Source organism: Scyliorhinus canicula, chromosome 1 (assembly GCF_902713615.1).
Source record: "Scyliorhinus canicula chromosome 1, sScyCan1.1, whole genome shotgun sequence".
NCBI classification, from domain to species: Eukaryota; Metazoa; Chordata; class Chondrichthyes; order Carcharhiniformes; family Scyliorhinidae; genus Scyliorhinus; species Scyliorhinus canicula.
Genome location: NC_052146.1, coordinates 274853463 through 274870827, shown reverse-complemented (window position 1 = coordinate 274870827; position 17365 = coordinate 274853463). Strand labels below are relative to the sequence as shown.

The window sequence follows — 17365 nt, the reverse complement described above, 5'->3', positions numbered from 1 at the left end:
GTCCGGTGAGTGTGAAAAGCAGTATTTAAATGCAAGTCTTTCTTTTTATCCAAATGTATTATATTCGCACCTATTGCAGTGGGCAGCGTGGTGCAACAGCAGGGTTTTTTGGAACACTGAATTTATTTATTTTTAAAAATCCCTTGAAAAGATCTCTTGATAAAAAGAAAACTCCCAATTGTTATTCTCCTCCATAAAGTGGTCTCAGATGTTCTGCTCTGCGTGTCCTATAAATGCAACTTACATTTTCGTCACAGTTCCACCACTGATTCCCCAATTGTTCAGGGGCTCACTAAAGTGATCAAGTGAGAAATGCAGATGGCAAAGTCCCAGAAGCAATTCACAACCATCAGCAGATGTCAACAAGGGTAGTGTTAACAGGACTACGGTTCACTTTGACGTCCCTTGATTAGGGAAGAGAAAACAAACCCAGATCTCCTGCGCCTGATCACGTTCCAGAAACCTCTTCTAAAGCATTCATTAGTGAGGCATCAGAATTGGCTGAAATACTGTTTCTGATCAAATGACCAAGCACTACTCATTATTTTGGCCAACATATGAATATTGGTATATTTACAAAGGTACCAATGGACAGGAGGGAAGCAGAAAAATGTGAAACCGAATTTTGTTTTACTAACCACGATAAACAAATAATTTTACTTCTTGGTAATACCCAGAACTAGATTCAAATTAGTCACCAAACAATAATTCCATTAAAAGTAAACGATTATCTGCAATCCAGTCCCCTTTTGCTCAATAAATGCTGTGCAAATCACACAAACAAACAAAAGGATAGGCATTATCCAACGCAGAAAAGTATTTGCCAATTTTCAGTTGCATACTAAACACAAGGTTTCTCAGTCCATATTACACGCAATGCAACTTAGATCAGCTCTTTAGAACTTGGCAGCACCATTGGACACTGATACATTAAGGAAATTACATGCACAAAAACCTACTCCCCATTAGAGAATGAAATCTGGAAAAAGTATTCCGAGCAATCAAAATCAGAAAGAAGATTTGTAGGTTGACGTTGGCTTCACATTGCAGCCTCCACAAAGCACATTCGTCTCTTTGTCTGCATTGTCAATAATGTTATATGAATGTAGTGCTTTTCTCAGAAATGTAATAAAAATCAGTTTTCCAGAGACTGCTTCTTGGACATCACTCCAACTTTTATTTTCAATTCATTTGCAAGATGTGGGCAACAGAGGCAATGCCTGCATTTATTATCTATCCCCAATTATCCTCAAGAAGCTGGTAACGGTGGTTTGCCATTTCAAGGGCAGTTAAGAGTCAACAAAATTGCATATTTTAAAATTCTCAAACTTGTTTTCAAATCCTTCTGTGGCCTCACCCCTCCCTATCCGGGGCTGGTTTAGCACAGGGCTAAATAGCTGGTTTTTAAAGCAGACCAAGCAGCGCAGGTTCAATTCCCGTACCAGCCTCCCCCTACAGGCGCCGAGAGACTATTCATTACTGTAAAGGCAGCGTATATACATCAGCTGTATATATATATATAAGTTGTTGTTGTACACACCACACAAGGATGGCAGGTTTCCTTTTCTATATGAGTGATCAGTTAGCTTTTATGACAATTCAACTTCCCAACTATTGGACATAAACCACAGCAGGAGTCTGGAGAGGTTAGGAAATTGTAGTCCTGATTGTAAAGTTCTTGACGGATGGCCTGATTTATATTACATGAACACTTGTAGCTAAAGCTATTAATGATTTATTAACGTTAACCGTGGATAAATGATATACAAAACAATAGATGAATAACAGTATGAACATGCACAGGCAACCTCTCTCTCTCCAGCCAGTCTGAAGTCACCTGACTCTAACATTCACTTGTATATGAGTGAGGCTCCTAGTGGTCACTCAGTGAATTACAACACAACTATGATATCACCACATCCCCTTTCCTTTGAAGGAATAAATTAATACATTATCATCAGTTTATTTGCATGTGATATCATGAGTCTGTGAGTTTAACAGTATTTCTTTTTAATTTAAAACCGTTTTAACATATATATATATGTATATTTACAAGAGTACAAGGAAAATATGCATAAAGAGTCCAAATCTATAGGTTTTTTTCTGACTCTGGTTGATCTTCTAGAAGTTTGACCTTGCTGCTCAGAACTTATAGATTCAATGTTCTCCATGACATTCTCATGCTCAGGAACTGCTGAACTATCTGACACTGCAGCTTACGTTGATTCTGATGTAGATTCGTCATCCATCACGTTGTTGTGAACGTCTTCTCTGGTTTTCAACAGTGCGCGATGATTTCTTCTCAAAACCAACCCATCCTCTGTCTGTACATTGTAGGAATGAGGTGCTACCTCTTCAAGTACAATGGCTTTTCCTGAGAAATTACCTGAAACTTCTCACAATGCCATCACTACTCAGAGGTGGTAAGGTTCGAGACACACGTACCATAAAACTGCTTTTGTTTTGCTTTAATGTTTTGCATTTCCTGCAGTACCACTGCATTCTCCTCATTCATTTCCAAGTATGGAAATGTGGTACGCAACCTTCTATTCATGAGTAACTCTGCTGGCAATCTACCACGTGACAATGGTGATGCTCTGTAACTTAATAGTGCGAGATATGGATCAGAGTGGCTGTCCATTGCTTTCTTCAACAATTACTTCACAATATATACACCTTTTTCGGCTTTCCCATTGGCTTGAGGATACAACGGACTTGGCGTGACATGATTGAAATCATACATGAAATCAAAGTATTCCCACTCTTTTCAGCTAAAGCAAGGACGATGGTCACTGACGATGACTTGCGGAATTCTGTTCCAGCAAAAATTGACTTGGTATGCAGTATTACAAGCTTGTTATTTTGCTTGACAGCAGAGCCATTTCAGGATGGTTTGAAAAATAGCCTATGATCATGAAATAATCTTCCCCTCGTAGATGAAAGAGATCCTTAATGACTTTATGCCTTGGTGCCGTAAGTAAATCAGATATTTGCACAGGTTCTCTGGTTTGCTTGCAACAATGTGTCTGGCATATGTCACAATAACTGACCGTCCTGTCACTATCCTGGTTTATACCTGGCCAGTGAACAAAATCATGAGCGCTCCATTTACATTTTTCAATTCCAAGATGTCCTTCATGTATCCTCTTTAGTACATCCTTGTGAAGAGATTGAGGTGTGACTATAATGTTGAAATGAAGCACCACTCCATTAATGACAATGAGTTCAGATCTTATATTGTAGAACTCCATACATTGACCTCTGGGCTAGTGTGAGTTGATGTTCCTCATCACCTCTTGAAGAGTTTGATCTTTCCTGGTCTCTTTCCTGGCCTCCCCGAACAGGCGCCGGAATGTGGCGGCCAGGAGCTTTTCACAGTAACTTCATTGAAGCCTACTCGTGACAGTAAGCGATTTTCATTTTTTCATTTCTTCTTGGATCTCACGTAGTTTCGTATCTGATACTGGTCGTAGTGTGGAAATAAGATTGACATGCAGATCTACACCCTCAGCAATTTCACTACTAATACTTTGTATCGGGGCTCTCGATAATGCATCTGTTAAGAACAAATATTTGCCTGGTGTGTTGATGAGATTGAAGTCATAGTGTTGTAACTTCATCATCAACCTCTGAATGCACAGAGACATCAGGTTGAGACTTTTTTTGATGTTTTGATGTTAACCAAAGGATGATGATCTGTCCCAACTGTGAAAGTTGGAAGCACATAGACGTAGTGGTGGAATTTCTCCAAGCTTACAACTAAACCCAGGCATTCTTTTTCGATTGTTGTCGTCATGGACCGTGATGCATATGCAACTGGTTTCCAATCAATATGCTCAAGTTTCAGGAGAACTGCTCCTAGAATATCTTTGGACATATCTGTTGACACTTTAATCTGCTTAGATGGGTCAAAAAATGTGAGAAGTTGCGTGGTGGTTAGTGAAGTTTTGAGCTTCTTCCACTCTTGCTCATGTTGCTCAATCCAAGTGAAATCTGTTGTCTTGTGCAGGAGATCACGTAGATGTGTTCTGTTTGCTGGCAGGTGTGGAATGAATTTCCTTATAAAATTGATCGTACCCATCACTCTTAAGATGGCTTTTTTGTCGTGGGGTTTTGGCATGTTTAGAATTGCTTGGATTGGATTGGATTGGATTTGTTTATTGTCACGTGTACCGAGGTACAGTGAAAAGTATTTTTCTGCAAGCAGCTCAACAGATCATTCAGTACATGGAAGAAAAGGGGAATTAAACAAAATTCAAGAAAATACAAGAAAATACATGAGAATACATAATAGGGCAACACAAGATATACAATGTAACTACATAAGCATTGGCATCGGATGAAGCATACAGGGTGTAGTGTTAATGAGGTCAGTCAATAAGAGGGTCATTTAGGAGTCTGCTGACAGTGGGGAAGAAGCTGTTTTTGAGTCTGTTCGTGCGTGTTCTCATACTTCTGTATCTCCTGCCCGATGGAAGAAGTTGGAAAAGTGAGTAAGCCGGGTGGGAGGGATCCTTGATTATGCTCCCCGCTTTCCCCAGGCAGCGGGAGGTGTAGATGGAGTCCATGGATGGGAGGCAGGTTTGTGTGATGGACTGGGCGGTATTCATGACTCTCTGAAGTTCCTTGCGGTCCTGGGCCGAGCAGTTGCCATACCAGGCTGTGATGCAGCCTGATAGGATGCTTTCTATAGTGCATCTGTAAAAGTTGGTAAGGGTTAATGTGGACATGCCGAATTTCCTTAGTTTCCTGAGGAAGTATAGGCGCTGTTGTGCTTTCTTGGTGATAGCGTCGATGTGAGTGGACCAGGACAGATTTTTGGTGATGTGCACCCCTAGGAATTTGAAACTGCTAACCATCTCCACCTCGGCCCCGTTGATGCTGACAGGGGTGTGTACAGTACTTTGCTTCTTGAAGTCAATGACCAGCTCTTTAGTTTTGCTGGCATTGAGGGAGAGATTGTTGTCGTTACACCACTCCACTAGGTTCTCTATCTCTCTCCTGTATTCTGACTCGTCGTTATTCGAGATCCGGCCTACTATGGTCGTATCGTCAGCAAACTTGTAGATGGAGTTGGAACCAAGTTTTGCCACGCAGTCGTGTGTGTACAGGGAGTAGAGTAGGGGGCTAAGTACGCAGCCTTGCGGGGCACCGGTATTGAGGACTATTGTGGAGGAGGAGTTGGTGTTCATTCTTACTAATTGTGGTCTGTTGGTCAGAAAATCGAGGATCCAGTTGCAGAGTGGAGAGCCAAGTCCTAGGTTTTGGAGCTTTGATATGAGCTTGGCTGGGATTATGGTGTTGAAGGCGGAGCTGTAAGCAATAAATAGGAGTCTGATGTAGGAGTCCTTGTTTTCAAGATGCTCTAGGGATGAGTGTAGGGCCAGAGAAATGGCGCCTGATGTGGACCGGTTGCGACGGTATGCGAATTGAAGTGGGTCAAGGCGTTCCGGGAGTCTGGAGGTGATGCGCTTCATGATCAGCCTCTCGAAGCACTTCATTACAACTGACGTCAGGGCCACTGGGCGGTAGTCATTGAGGCACGTTGCCTGGTTCTTCTTTGGTACCGGTATGATGGTGGTCTTCTTGAAGCAGGTGAGGACCTCGGAGTGGAGTAGGGATAGGTTAAAGATGTCTGTGAATACCTCTGCCAGCTGGTATGCGCAGGCTCTGAGTGCACGACCAGGGATCCCGTCCAGGCCCGTCGCCTTCCGTGGGTTCACTTTGAGAAAGGCCGATCTGACTTCGCAAACTGTGATGGTGGGTATGGGTGAATTATGGGCTGCTGGGGCACTCGACAGCGGATTGTTGGTTACCTGCTCAAACCGAGCATAGAATGCATTACGTTAATCGGGGAGGGGTGCGCTGCTGCCAGAGATACTGCTCGGCTTCGCTTGGTAGCCCGTTTTGTTGTTTAGTCCTTGCCACAACTGCCGAGAGTCTGTCTGTGACTCTAGCTTAGTTTGATATTCTCTCTTGGCATCTCGGATGGCTTTGCGGAGGGCGTACCTGGATTTCTTGTATAGGACAGGGTCGTCTGCCTCAGATCTGTCCTTCAGTAAGGAGTCAATCTCGCGGTTGAGCCACGGTTTCCGGTTGGGGAACGCACGTACTGCTTTCTTTGGCACGCAGTCGTCCACACATTTGCTGATGAAGTTTGTGGCGGTGGTGGCATACTCATTTAAGTTAGTCGCTGAGTTCTTAAATATGGACTGTCTCTAAGCAGTCACGTAAGAGCTCTTCTGGCTCTTCGGGGACTTTGTCCTCGTCAGGTTCAATGCCATGCGATGAGAGCTTGACACCTAGGAATGTGACCTCAGTTACTCCAAATTGGCACTTTTGCTTGTTGGGCTTCCGTCCGTTTCTCCTGAAGCTCGTTAGACTTTAGCCAACCTCGTATTGGGCTCTTCTATGTTTGAGCCCCAAATGACGATATCATCCAAGTACACACGCACACCTTTGATGCCTTTGATAATGCGCTCCATGGCAAGGTGAAAAAATTCTGATGCCGAAATTATGCCAAAAGGCATTCTCAGAAAGTAGTACCATCCAAATGGCGTGTTAAAAGTACAGTATGTTGTACTTTGTTCCTCGAGCTTTAGTTGCCAGAAACATTGAGATTAGTAAAATTTCATAAAGAACTGTGCACCAGCCATCAGAAATATGATTTCCTCATGCTTTGGTATTTGGTAATGTTCTCTTTGATATTCCTGTTAAGATTTTGAGGATCCCACTTTGGTTAGCACTATTGCTCCACAGTCCCAGGGGCCCCGGTTCGATTTTCGGCTTGGGTCACCGTCTGTGCCCAGTCGACATGTTCTCCCTGTATCTGTGTGGATTTCCTCCGGATGCTACAATTTCCTCCAACAAGTACCGAAAGACGCACTTGTTAAGTGAATTGTACATTCTGAATTCTCCCTCAGTGTACCCGAAAAGAGGTCGGAGTGTGACGACTGGGGGATTTTCACAGTAACTTCATTGCAGTGTTAATGTAAGCCTACTTGTGATACTAATATAGATTATGATTATTACATTTCATTCTTTCTGGTGGTGCAATGTGCATCAAATCATCAAATTACTTTGTTAAAATATTTGCTATCTTCATCGTCGTTTGCAAATTTAAACATATTGAATGCAGCAATTGCTTCGGGCCCTGCCGCTGCTGGAGCATCGCTGTCTTTTGCAAATCTGATTGATCTCTTACATTTATTGCAGTAAGAAACAGATTAAATTGCTGTTTAAACACACACCAGTTGCTGTCCACATTGCCATAAAATCTGAGACTTATTGGCGGCTTCACTGACTCCATGTTGTTAATTCTGGCCGTCTGCAAAATCTTTAAATCTCTGTGGACCTCGTGGCAGGTTGACAGTTTTTTCTCCGTGTTTAATGCAATCCAAGCCTGGTACCATGTAATGCTTTTGTCAGATGGTCTGATATATATTACAAGAACACTTGTAGCTAAAGGTATAACCGATTTATTACCATTAACTGTGAGTAAACTGTATATAAAACAACAGATGAATAACAGTATGATCATGCACAGGCAACCTCTCTCTGCATCTCCCTCCAGCCAGTCTGAAGTCACTTGACTCTAACATTTCACTTATATAGTGAGACTCCTAGTGGTTAGTCGGTGAATTGCAACACAATCATGCTATTACCACAATGGTGATGGTTGGAGGAGGTGGGGGGGGGGGGGGGGGGTGGATGTTGAAACTGTCAGTTTCCCTGGTCGTTAGGAAGCTTGATCAATAATAGTTGCAATTGAAAACATGCATGACCATGAGGTTTGTAGCTCAGTAACATACTTAAAGCTCCAACCCAAAGAGCAGGTTGGTCACCTGTCCAACTTCCGGCCTCTGCTAAAACCAGAAGTTTGACAGATTGGAGATGGGTTTGGTTTGGGAGACAGATTTAGCAGATTTTAACTGCAAGGTCCTGCCACCCACCCCAAAACCACCACCATCATAACCACCCAACCCAAACCACCCATTTCTTGGGTTAAGCCCTCTTCACACTTTCAACCCCACCATGATGTCAGGATTGCATATAAATTGGATTGCAGGATTATAAAAATATATTTAGATAGGAGGCAGTTAGTCAAGAGTCAAATATTGGCCAGGAAAAGATACATCTAGGTTCTCCCTACCTCCCCCAAACTGACAGTTATAGCAGACACTAGTACCAGTCCAGGAGCAGCTGTTGGCCAGTCGTTTTTGTGTATTCCCTATTCTGACAGAGAAAATCTGTTTCGAAAACAACTGCACTGAAAGAATTGCATTTTCAGAACAAATTCTGCGTGCTTGGCAAACAATTATGCACTTGCCTTTGACTACACCAAATCAGGCACTGCTTTGCTAAAGGTACCTACAGAAGCAATTTATTTGCTGTCATGCTGCACTTACACAGCCTTGTTCATCATCTTACCATCCGTAGCTTGGAGACTGTAGACCAGCCCGAGGCCCAGATAGCCTTTGGTAAGAAATTCACCAGCTTCTTCCCCCATAGTTGTTACAATCTTGCAAAATTGCTCTCCTTCTTCTAGCTGCCAACAGAAAACATACATCACAAAAACACAGACATTACTTTAGTGCTAGAAAGTTAAAATTAATTTCAGCATTCTGTTCTTGCATTTGAGGCTAATGCCACAAAGGGTGAGATGCAAAGCCATGAACAGTGAGTTCAACTCACAACAAACAGAACTGTTTTTCCTTGAAGAAATAAAACTTTACGTAGGATTACAAAAGATATGATATATGGCACAGAAACAAACAGGCCATTTGGCCTAATCAGTCCATGTTGGCGTTTATGCATGCTTCTTCCCATTTTTCCTCAGCTAAATCCAATATTGCAACCCTCTCTTCCCTTCGCCCTCATTTCCATTCTTAATTTCCCCTTAAATGCATTTGTACTATTTCATTTCAGTCGCTCCCAATGGTACAGAGTTCCATATTCTCACCAATCTTTGCTAAAAACGTTTCTTCTGAATTGTCTAGCAGATTACTTGGAGTCTATCTTATATTGATCGCCAGTTATGCTCTTTGCTATTCTCTCTGCACCCACTCTATCAAAACCTTCATAATTTTGAAGAGCTCTTTTGGGTGATCCCTCGGCTGCCTTTGTTCAAGAGAAAGAGAAACCCAATCTGTCATTTCATATATCCATGCATTTCTGTCACCACCTTTTTCATCTCTGTGCCTTCTCCAGTGCCTCTGCATGCTTTTTATAAATTGACGGCCAAAATGGCATACAGTGCACGGATGTGTGAGTCTAAAGAATACACTTTTATCTTTATTTCCCTATTTTGCAATTCTACAAATTAAACTCTGTGCTTGTTTTGCTTTATTTATGGCCTTCCTGATCTGTGGTGCTATTTTTAATAGCTGGCATATCTGTATTCTGAGATCCCTTTGTTCCTCAACTCTACCAAGATTTGCACTTTTCAAGTAATAAGTGATCTCTCTATTCTTCCTACCAAATTGTATTACCTCCCATTCATCTGTGTTAAACTTCATTTGCCAATTATTGCCCCATTCTGTAAGTTTATTAATGGTCTCCTGTAAATTGTTATAGTCCCCCTCTGTATAGACCATTCCATCCCACTACACTGCCCTCCCTCCCCAACTCTCCCAACATGCACAATGTGGAATCATCAGAAAATTTCTGATTTTTGATTCTAAAGTCCAAATCATTAATATAAATTGTGAGCAACAGCACCAATCTTTGTGGAACAGCACTTCCCACCTTCGCCATTCTTTTCACCTCCATTGCTTTCTATCTTGAAGCCAGCTAACAATCTATTCTTCCACTTGTTCCCTGACTCCATATTCTCAGCCTTATTTATTACTCTATTATGGGGTACCGTATCAAAGGCCTTTTGAAGATCCAGATAAATTACATCCACTGCATTACCATTGTTTACTCTCCGTTAAATCCTAAAAAAATTCAGAAGTATTGGCCAAGCAAAATTTTCTCTTTGAAAATCTATGCTGATTGGTAGTTATTATATTTTCCATTTCTAGATGTTTTCTAATCTCTTTTTAAAATGTGTTTTAATTTATTTTTCCTACCACCGGTATTAAGCTGACTGGCCTGCAATTGCCTGGATATGGTCTGCCTACAGCTACGAATTACATTAGCTGTCGACCAGTCTTCTAGTTCTACATCTTTTTCAAGTGAATTACTAAAACGTGTGCAGTAATGTTTCTGCTATCTCTTCCCTAGATTCTTTTAAAATACATGGGTGCAATCCATCTGGACCAAGAGCTTATCCATTTTAAGTTTGTTTAGTTTCTTCAATACTTTCCCTTTTCTATTTTAGCTGCACTTCTCTCATCATTCATCCCATCTTCAATGTCATGTCCATCTGTTCTATCTCCCTGGTAAACACCAATGCTAATGCCATCAAATTACCTGCATTATCCTGTCTACCTCTTAATGGCTATATTCCCATCATTGCCATCCTATTTCATTGATGTGCCTACAAAATATTTTACTATTTAGCCTTACGTTCTATGATAATTTAATTTCATAGTTTGTCTTTGCCTTCCTGTTTTCCTGACTTTTCACCTAATCTCTCGGTATCCTCTCTTCCCATGCTGAGAAGTCAGTTAAATGTTGATGTTATGGGGCAGCATGTGGCACAGTGGGTAACACTGGGTGTATGGCGCTGAGGACCCGGGTTCGAATCCCGGCCCTGGGTCACTGTCCGTGTGGAGTTTGCACATTCTCCCCATATCTGCGTGGGTTTCACCCACACAACCAAAAGATGTGCAGGGTAGGTGGATTGGCCACGCTAAAATTGACCCTTAATTGGAAAACTATAATTGGGTACTCTTAAATTTATTTTTTTAAATGTGGACGTGGTGGGTAAACTAGAGCATTCATTTGTTCATAGTTTCTTTGTACTAGTTTACTTTGCTTCAAAATAGGGACTGTTTAGCACAGGGCTAAATTGCTGGCTTTGGAAGCAGACCAAGCAGGCCAGCAGCACGGTTCGATTCCCGTAACAGCCTCCCCGAACAGGCGCCGGAATGTGGCAACTAGTAACTTCATTTGAAGCCTACTCGTGACAATAAGCGATTTTCATTTTTCATTTTTTTCAAAGTTAGATTATTTCAAGAAAGTTGGTTCAAAATGGCTTCTGAAATTGCATACTGGGAAGTTTGTTTCTCTTCTTCTAACGTTGTCTGAAGTCTGTCAGCAAAAAAGCCAGTGAAGCCAATATTTTTGATGACCTGCACACATAAGCATTTGAGAAAACAATCAACTAAATGATGGAAACAACTGACATGTTCCACCAAACTATAAAGTAACATTACAATCTAAACAGATGGCCATCGGCTGGCAACAGTTTTGTATTTTCAAAGACTTTGGTTGCCTGGTTTATCTGTTTAACCTTTCATGAACTGCTTCAAAGCTACTGTGTTATTTGAAATGGCTTTGACAGCTGGTAGTTACTGCTGCTACTGCTCACAATTGCCTCTGAATAATCCTGTTCATTAGTTTAGTCTGGTGTTGATGTGGCCAATGTTACTCATCATTGAGTTAATAAGGCTGAACTATAGAAATCTAACGTGCAAAAACAATGAAGAAATGATCTCTCAGCCTAGCTAATTTGAGCGCAAGCTCGCTCCACCGACACGGGAAGTTGAGTTTTGCCATTTGCGTGCTGGTCCCATGCACAGTCAGGATGAATTCCAGCTTGAGAACCGGAAGGATATGGGTACAATCTTCCTGGAGGTGGCTAATTAAGAAGCCATCTGTGGGAGCACATTCATGTAGGGCTGGGATGTGCAGGCACCGGACGTGGAAAGGACAAGAAGAGCAGCTGGCACCCCCTCCAAGAATGATGTGCGCCACTCAAGCATATAGCAAGGGAGAGGGAGCCATAAGATGGAGGTGTACCATCAATGCTGGGACCAGCATACAAATCCTAACACCCAGAACAATCAGGTATTTTCATCTGCAAGGATGTACTTCATTTATTTTTTATTCTTTCATGGGAAGTGACCGAGGCTAGAAAAGCAAGCATTTGTTGTCCGTCCCTAATCACACTCGAGAACATGATGCTGAACCACTTTCATGAACCGCTGCAACATAGAAATGTAGTTTTCTTTTTAATTGTTTTATTAAGACATTTACATATACATCAAACACAACCAAAACCAAAAAGAGAACAGGTAAAAGACAGCAGAGGCAGACTGGCAGCTGACCCAAAAGAGGTTATCCAAGCATTTGAGACCTTCTACCGAGGGTTATACACCTCTGAGCCCCCCGACGGGGACACGGGGATGAAACAGTTCCTCAAAGGACTGTAAATACCAGTTGTGGGGGAAGACAGATGAAGGGAGCTGGAAGCACCAATAGATCTGGGAGAAATCATGGAGAGCATCAGCTCCATGCAGGCGGGGAAGGCATCGGGACTGGATGGGTTCCCGGTGGACTTCTATACAAACTTTGCAGCGGACCTGGCCCTACATCTAAGGGACATGTTTGCAGACTTGCTAGCAAGGGGCACTTTGCTTCCAACACTAGCAGAGGCCACAATTCCACTGATACCTAAAAAAGACAAGGACCCGATGGAATGAGGATCATATAGGCCCATTGCGCAGCTTAACGTAGATGCAAAAATACTCGCAAAGGTACTGGCTAAAACTGGAGAACTGTGTACCAGAGGTGGTTGTTGAGGACCAAACAGGCTTTGTCAAGAGTCAGCAACTCGCAGCAAACATCAGGCAGCTGTTAAACGTGATAATCCCCCCCCCCCCCCTCCCCCCCCCCCCCCCCCCCGGACCCCCCCACCAACCCATCCCCGGGAGAGAACACAAGAGATGGATTGTCTCCCTGGACGCAGAAATGGCCTTCGACAGAGTCGAATGGAAGTGCCTCCTCAAGGTTCTAGAATGGTTTGGGCTAGGAGCAGGATTCACCGCCTAGGTGTGTCTCTTCTACAATGCTCCCAAGGTGAGCGTGCAAACTAACACCACCAGCTCTGAAGAGCTACAAAGAGGCACAAGGTAGGGGTGCCCATTTTCCCCGCTCCTGTTTGCATTAGCAATCGAACCCCTGGTGATAGCTGTCTCGCGAAAAGCTGGAAGGGCATCCAAAGGGGAGACAGTGAGCACAGAGTCTCACTCTCTGCGGATGACCTGCTCCCGCACGTCACAAAGCCACGGGAGGGACTGAAAACAATCATATGCAGATCCTGAAAGAGCTCGGAACCTTCTTGGGTTACAAACACAACCTGGGCAAGAGTGAGGCATTCCCAGTAAACCCAAATGAGGGAGGGACAGAGTTGGAGGAGCTCCCGTTTGAAATATCCCAAAATAGATTCCGATACCAGGGGATCCAAATAGCCAGGGACTGCCCACAGATCCACAAGTGGAACCTGACCAGTCTGGTGGTAGAAGTTAGAAAGGACCTACAGAGGTGGGACACACTCCCACTCTCCCTGGCGGGGAGAGTGCAGACATCAAAATGAACGTGCTGCCGAGGTTCCTCTTCCTGTTTAGGTCCCTACCGATCTTCATCCCCAAGGCCGTCTTCCAAAATGTAGATAGCGTAATCATGGTATTTGAGTGTGTGTGTCTGGGGTGGGGGGGAGGAAAATCAAGGGAGGCCTGGCACTGCCAAACTTACAATACTTTCACTGGGCAGCAGCAGCGGAAAGAGTGAGGGGATGGGTACACATACCCAACTTGGAGTGGGTGCAGATGGAGAAGGCCACCTGCCAGGGAATGATCCTCCAGACCCCAGCTATGGCAGCACTCCCATTCCCCTCGACGAAATACACATCAAGCCCAGTGGTAGCGGCCACACTGAAAATATGGGGCCAACTAAGACAGCACTTCGGGTTAACCAAGATGTACCCCATGGCCCCCATCTGCGATAACTCCATGCCAGACACCACTTTTAAAAATGGAGAGAGGCCAGGGGAATGCTAAGTTAGGGACTTTTCAATAGGGCACAGACTAGCGACACTGAACGAACTGACACAGGAATAGGACTTGCCGACAGGACAGGAAATACGACACCTGCCAATAAAGCACTTCCTCCGCTAAGAGACAGTAGGATACCCCTGGTCCTCGGAGACCACACTATTAGAGAACCTGGTGAACACAGACAATAAGGAGGGGGGACTCTGTGGGAAAATATACAGACAGCTACTGGACAGAGCCCGAGCACCACTGGACGAGACCAGATGGAAATGGGAGGACAAACTGGGGACAGAAGTGGGATGGGGACTCTGGAGCGAAGCACTGAGCAGGGCCAACTCCAGCTCCTCCTGCGCAAGGCTCAGCCTCATGCAGTTCAAAGTGGCGTACAGAGCGCACCTGACCAGAACCCGATTGAACAGGTTCTTCCCGGAGGTGGAGGACAAATATGAACGGTGCCAGAGGGGCCCGGCCAACCACACCCACATGTTCTGGGCATGTCCCAAATCTGCATTATGGACAGCCTTCTCCGAGACAATGTCCAAGGTTGTGGGGGTGAGGGTGAAGCCATGCCCAAATGTGGCAACCTTCGGGATATCAAAGCAGTCAGAGCTATAGATGGGGAAGAGGGCCAACATCCTAGCTTTCGCTTCTCCAATCGCACGCCAGAGAATCCTGCTCGGCTGGCGATCGGCACCACCCACAGCTGCAGACTGGCTCGCTGACCTCTCGGAATTTCTCCACCTGGAGAAGATCAAACACACCATCCGAGGGGGGCTTCCTTAATACATGGGGGCAATTTGTTGGCCTGTTCCAAAACCTGTTCGAGGCCAGCAAGAGCCAGTAGATAGGGGAACAGGGGGTATTAAAGAGGCAAAAGAAAGAAGGACATGGAGAAACGTCAATTCTCACTTTCATACAGCCACGAAAAGAACACAAGTGGAAGCCGATGGAGGGAAGAAAGAAAAGAGGGGGAGGGGAAACAAGGAGAGAGGGGAGGGCACCCCTCAATTGACTAGGGAGGACAGTGGGGTGGGGGGGTAGGTAGAGAGAGGGGTCAGGGAAAGGGGTGTGGGGGGGGCATGCCAAACTAGGTGGCAGCAGTATGTAAGTAAAGTAAAGTAGGACAAAGCCTTTTTCTGCATTGTACAATGAATGAAAATGAATGGCAAATGTACATAAATTTGAAAAATACCAATATAAAGATTTTTTAAAAAAGATCACTGGCCTCAATGGAGAATGCACAGAGCCCCGTTTTCTTCACTGAGGAGCTCAGATCGCTGAAACAGCGCCCCGATCTCTGGAGGCCCCAACGCGACCCTCGATCCCTTCCGAAGCCCCATCTCACTATTAGGGGTCCCCAACACTCCCTCCCCACAACACCCACGCAGGGCACTCTGGGACTAATCGCCGCCTCGCTAAAAATGTCAGCTTGGCACCTTGGCAGTGCTTCCAGCTGGCAGTGCCAGGCTGTCACCCAGGTGGCACTGCCAGGGGGCCAGGTAGCATCAGCAGTGCCCAAAGGTCATGCAGCTGGTGACCGCCAATCCCCTGGGAGACACCCACAAGTGCCGTCTGGCCCTCGTTTGTGGAGACCAGTACTGAACGGTGCTCGCCAGAGGTCTCCGAAGCAAAGGGGACAGATCCCAATGCTTCGGGTGCCTAGGGAAACTGCATGTTAAAGTGAGACTCGCTGTCTCACTCTAATATGCAGATTTGCCAAAAGTGATCGCGTCCACAATGGGCGGGGTTCACATTGCAGCATCTCGCGAGATCGCTTTAGATCTTGCGAGGCATTACAAGCCTCCTTGCTTCTATCGGTCACTTTGCAACTCAGTGCACTGCTTTTTGGGCACAGTGTAGCTATTCAATCAGACCTTAACTGTGGGCTCACCCAATGAGACACTCCCCAGGGACCAATAAAGTGATAAAATGTGGTTCGATAGCGATGGGGAACTCGCCGACAGAGCCGGTGAGAAATTCGCAGCAAAACCTGCCAAAAACGGCACTTAGAAACTTCCCCATTAGATTGGGGGTCTTGATGTCAAGGACCGTCACTCTCATCCCATCCCCTGGATGCAGATTTGTGAAACCTATTTGTTCATTTAAAGATAACTGCAAATTAATTTCATGACACTCCATCCACCCTCTCGAGCTGAAGACATTGCTCCTCCGGCAAACAGTCATTGCCCTAGAAAATGCCGGTTAATTGGTGTTCAATGATCTTAATTGGCTTCTTGCTGCTGCCAGACAGGCTGCCATCCAGCCTGACCCTGCAAAATGTGGCTGGAGGTGGATAAACTTGAGAGAATTGGTCAGACACCATTTTTTCTGATGTTCCAGGGCCCCCTCCCCCAATGCTGCCTCCATGAGCTAGTAAAATTACAAAGAGATATAATGTACTTGTCCATACGAGCAATAATTTGTGCTAAGCAGAGAAAAGAAAAGCACAAATAGTAATGGAAATAAGCTGGCAACTGAAATATGACTGAAAATACAAAATAGAACATAGAACATAGAGGGCAGAAACGCAGTTAATTCCACATGAAAATGAGAGAGAGAATGGGATAAAAACGTCATAATGTCTAGTTTGAACTGGTGGCAGGCCAGCACCACTAGCTTGCAAGGACTGCTATAGAATTTCTGTGTTCAATTAAAAAACAGATTCAGGGAAGAGAATCTGTGGTTTGAATGTAAAATGCCTAAGATATCAATCTCTTGTGCCTGCTGCTCATTAATAATGAAGATATTAGCCTCTTTCCTATTCCAGTTTACCTGCTATCTCACCATGTTGTGGATTTGTCTGCAGTACGTTATTTTCCGGTTTTCCTTATTCAAAACTGAGCCAGGTTTAATGGTGAAAAAAAAATACTTCCTTTTATTCTCCCATCAGTGCTCCTGTTCTCCTTTTGGCTGCATACCACCTGCAACCAGGAAGAGGAGGAAGGTGGATAACCTGCCCCTGGCTATCTGCGAGTGTTCCAATTTCCATATATGATGAGGTGCCTACGTTCTCACATTGTCATATGTAGTTCACTCCGACATGTATCTATTCCCCAGCTCCAAAATGTTGTATATTGCTGCTCCAGGGAACAAAGCTGCAGATTGATTTGTTTCCATAGCAACCCTTTGTACCAGCGTAAATTCAATGAATTCACAAAACACAGCATTCACTGTATCACACCCAAGGGAGCCAGCGCCTTATAATGGGGCATGTTAATACTAACATATTTTTCCTTTTATTCAAAAACTCTCCTGTAAGTACCACACACAAACAGGGAAACCCGATTGATTTATTAGAAATCGCTCCTGGAAGTACCTTACCCTCGGGTGTTAATCCTTTGTCATGTGCTGAGGTAGTGAGTGTCACCAAGCTGATCGCAATCTTGACCCCAACAAATGGCAGCTTTAGAGCCACATTCACT

General features: G+C 44.3%; 1 protein-coding gene across 1 annotated transcript in view; it reads right to left on the bottom strand.

Annotated features, from left to right (window-relative positions):
- LOC119974606 (tetratricopeptide repeat protein 7A-like) overlaps window positions 1-17365 on the bottom strand; it is a 451074-nt gene that overhangs the window by 247945 nt on the left and 185764 nt on the right. The window contains exon 12 of the mRNA XM_038813643.1: window positions 8431-8548. Within this exon, the coding sequence (XP_038669571.1) occupies window positions 8431-8548 (118 nt within the window). The remainder of the gene's footprint in view (window positions 1-8430; window positions 8549-17365) is intronic.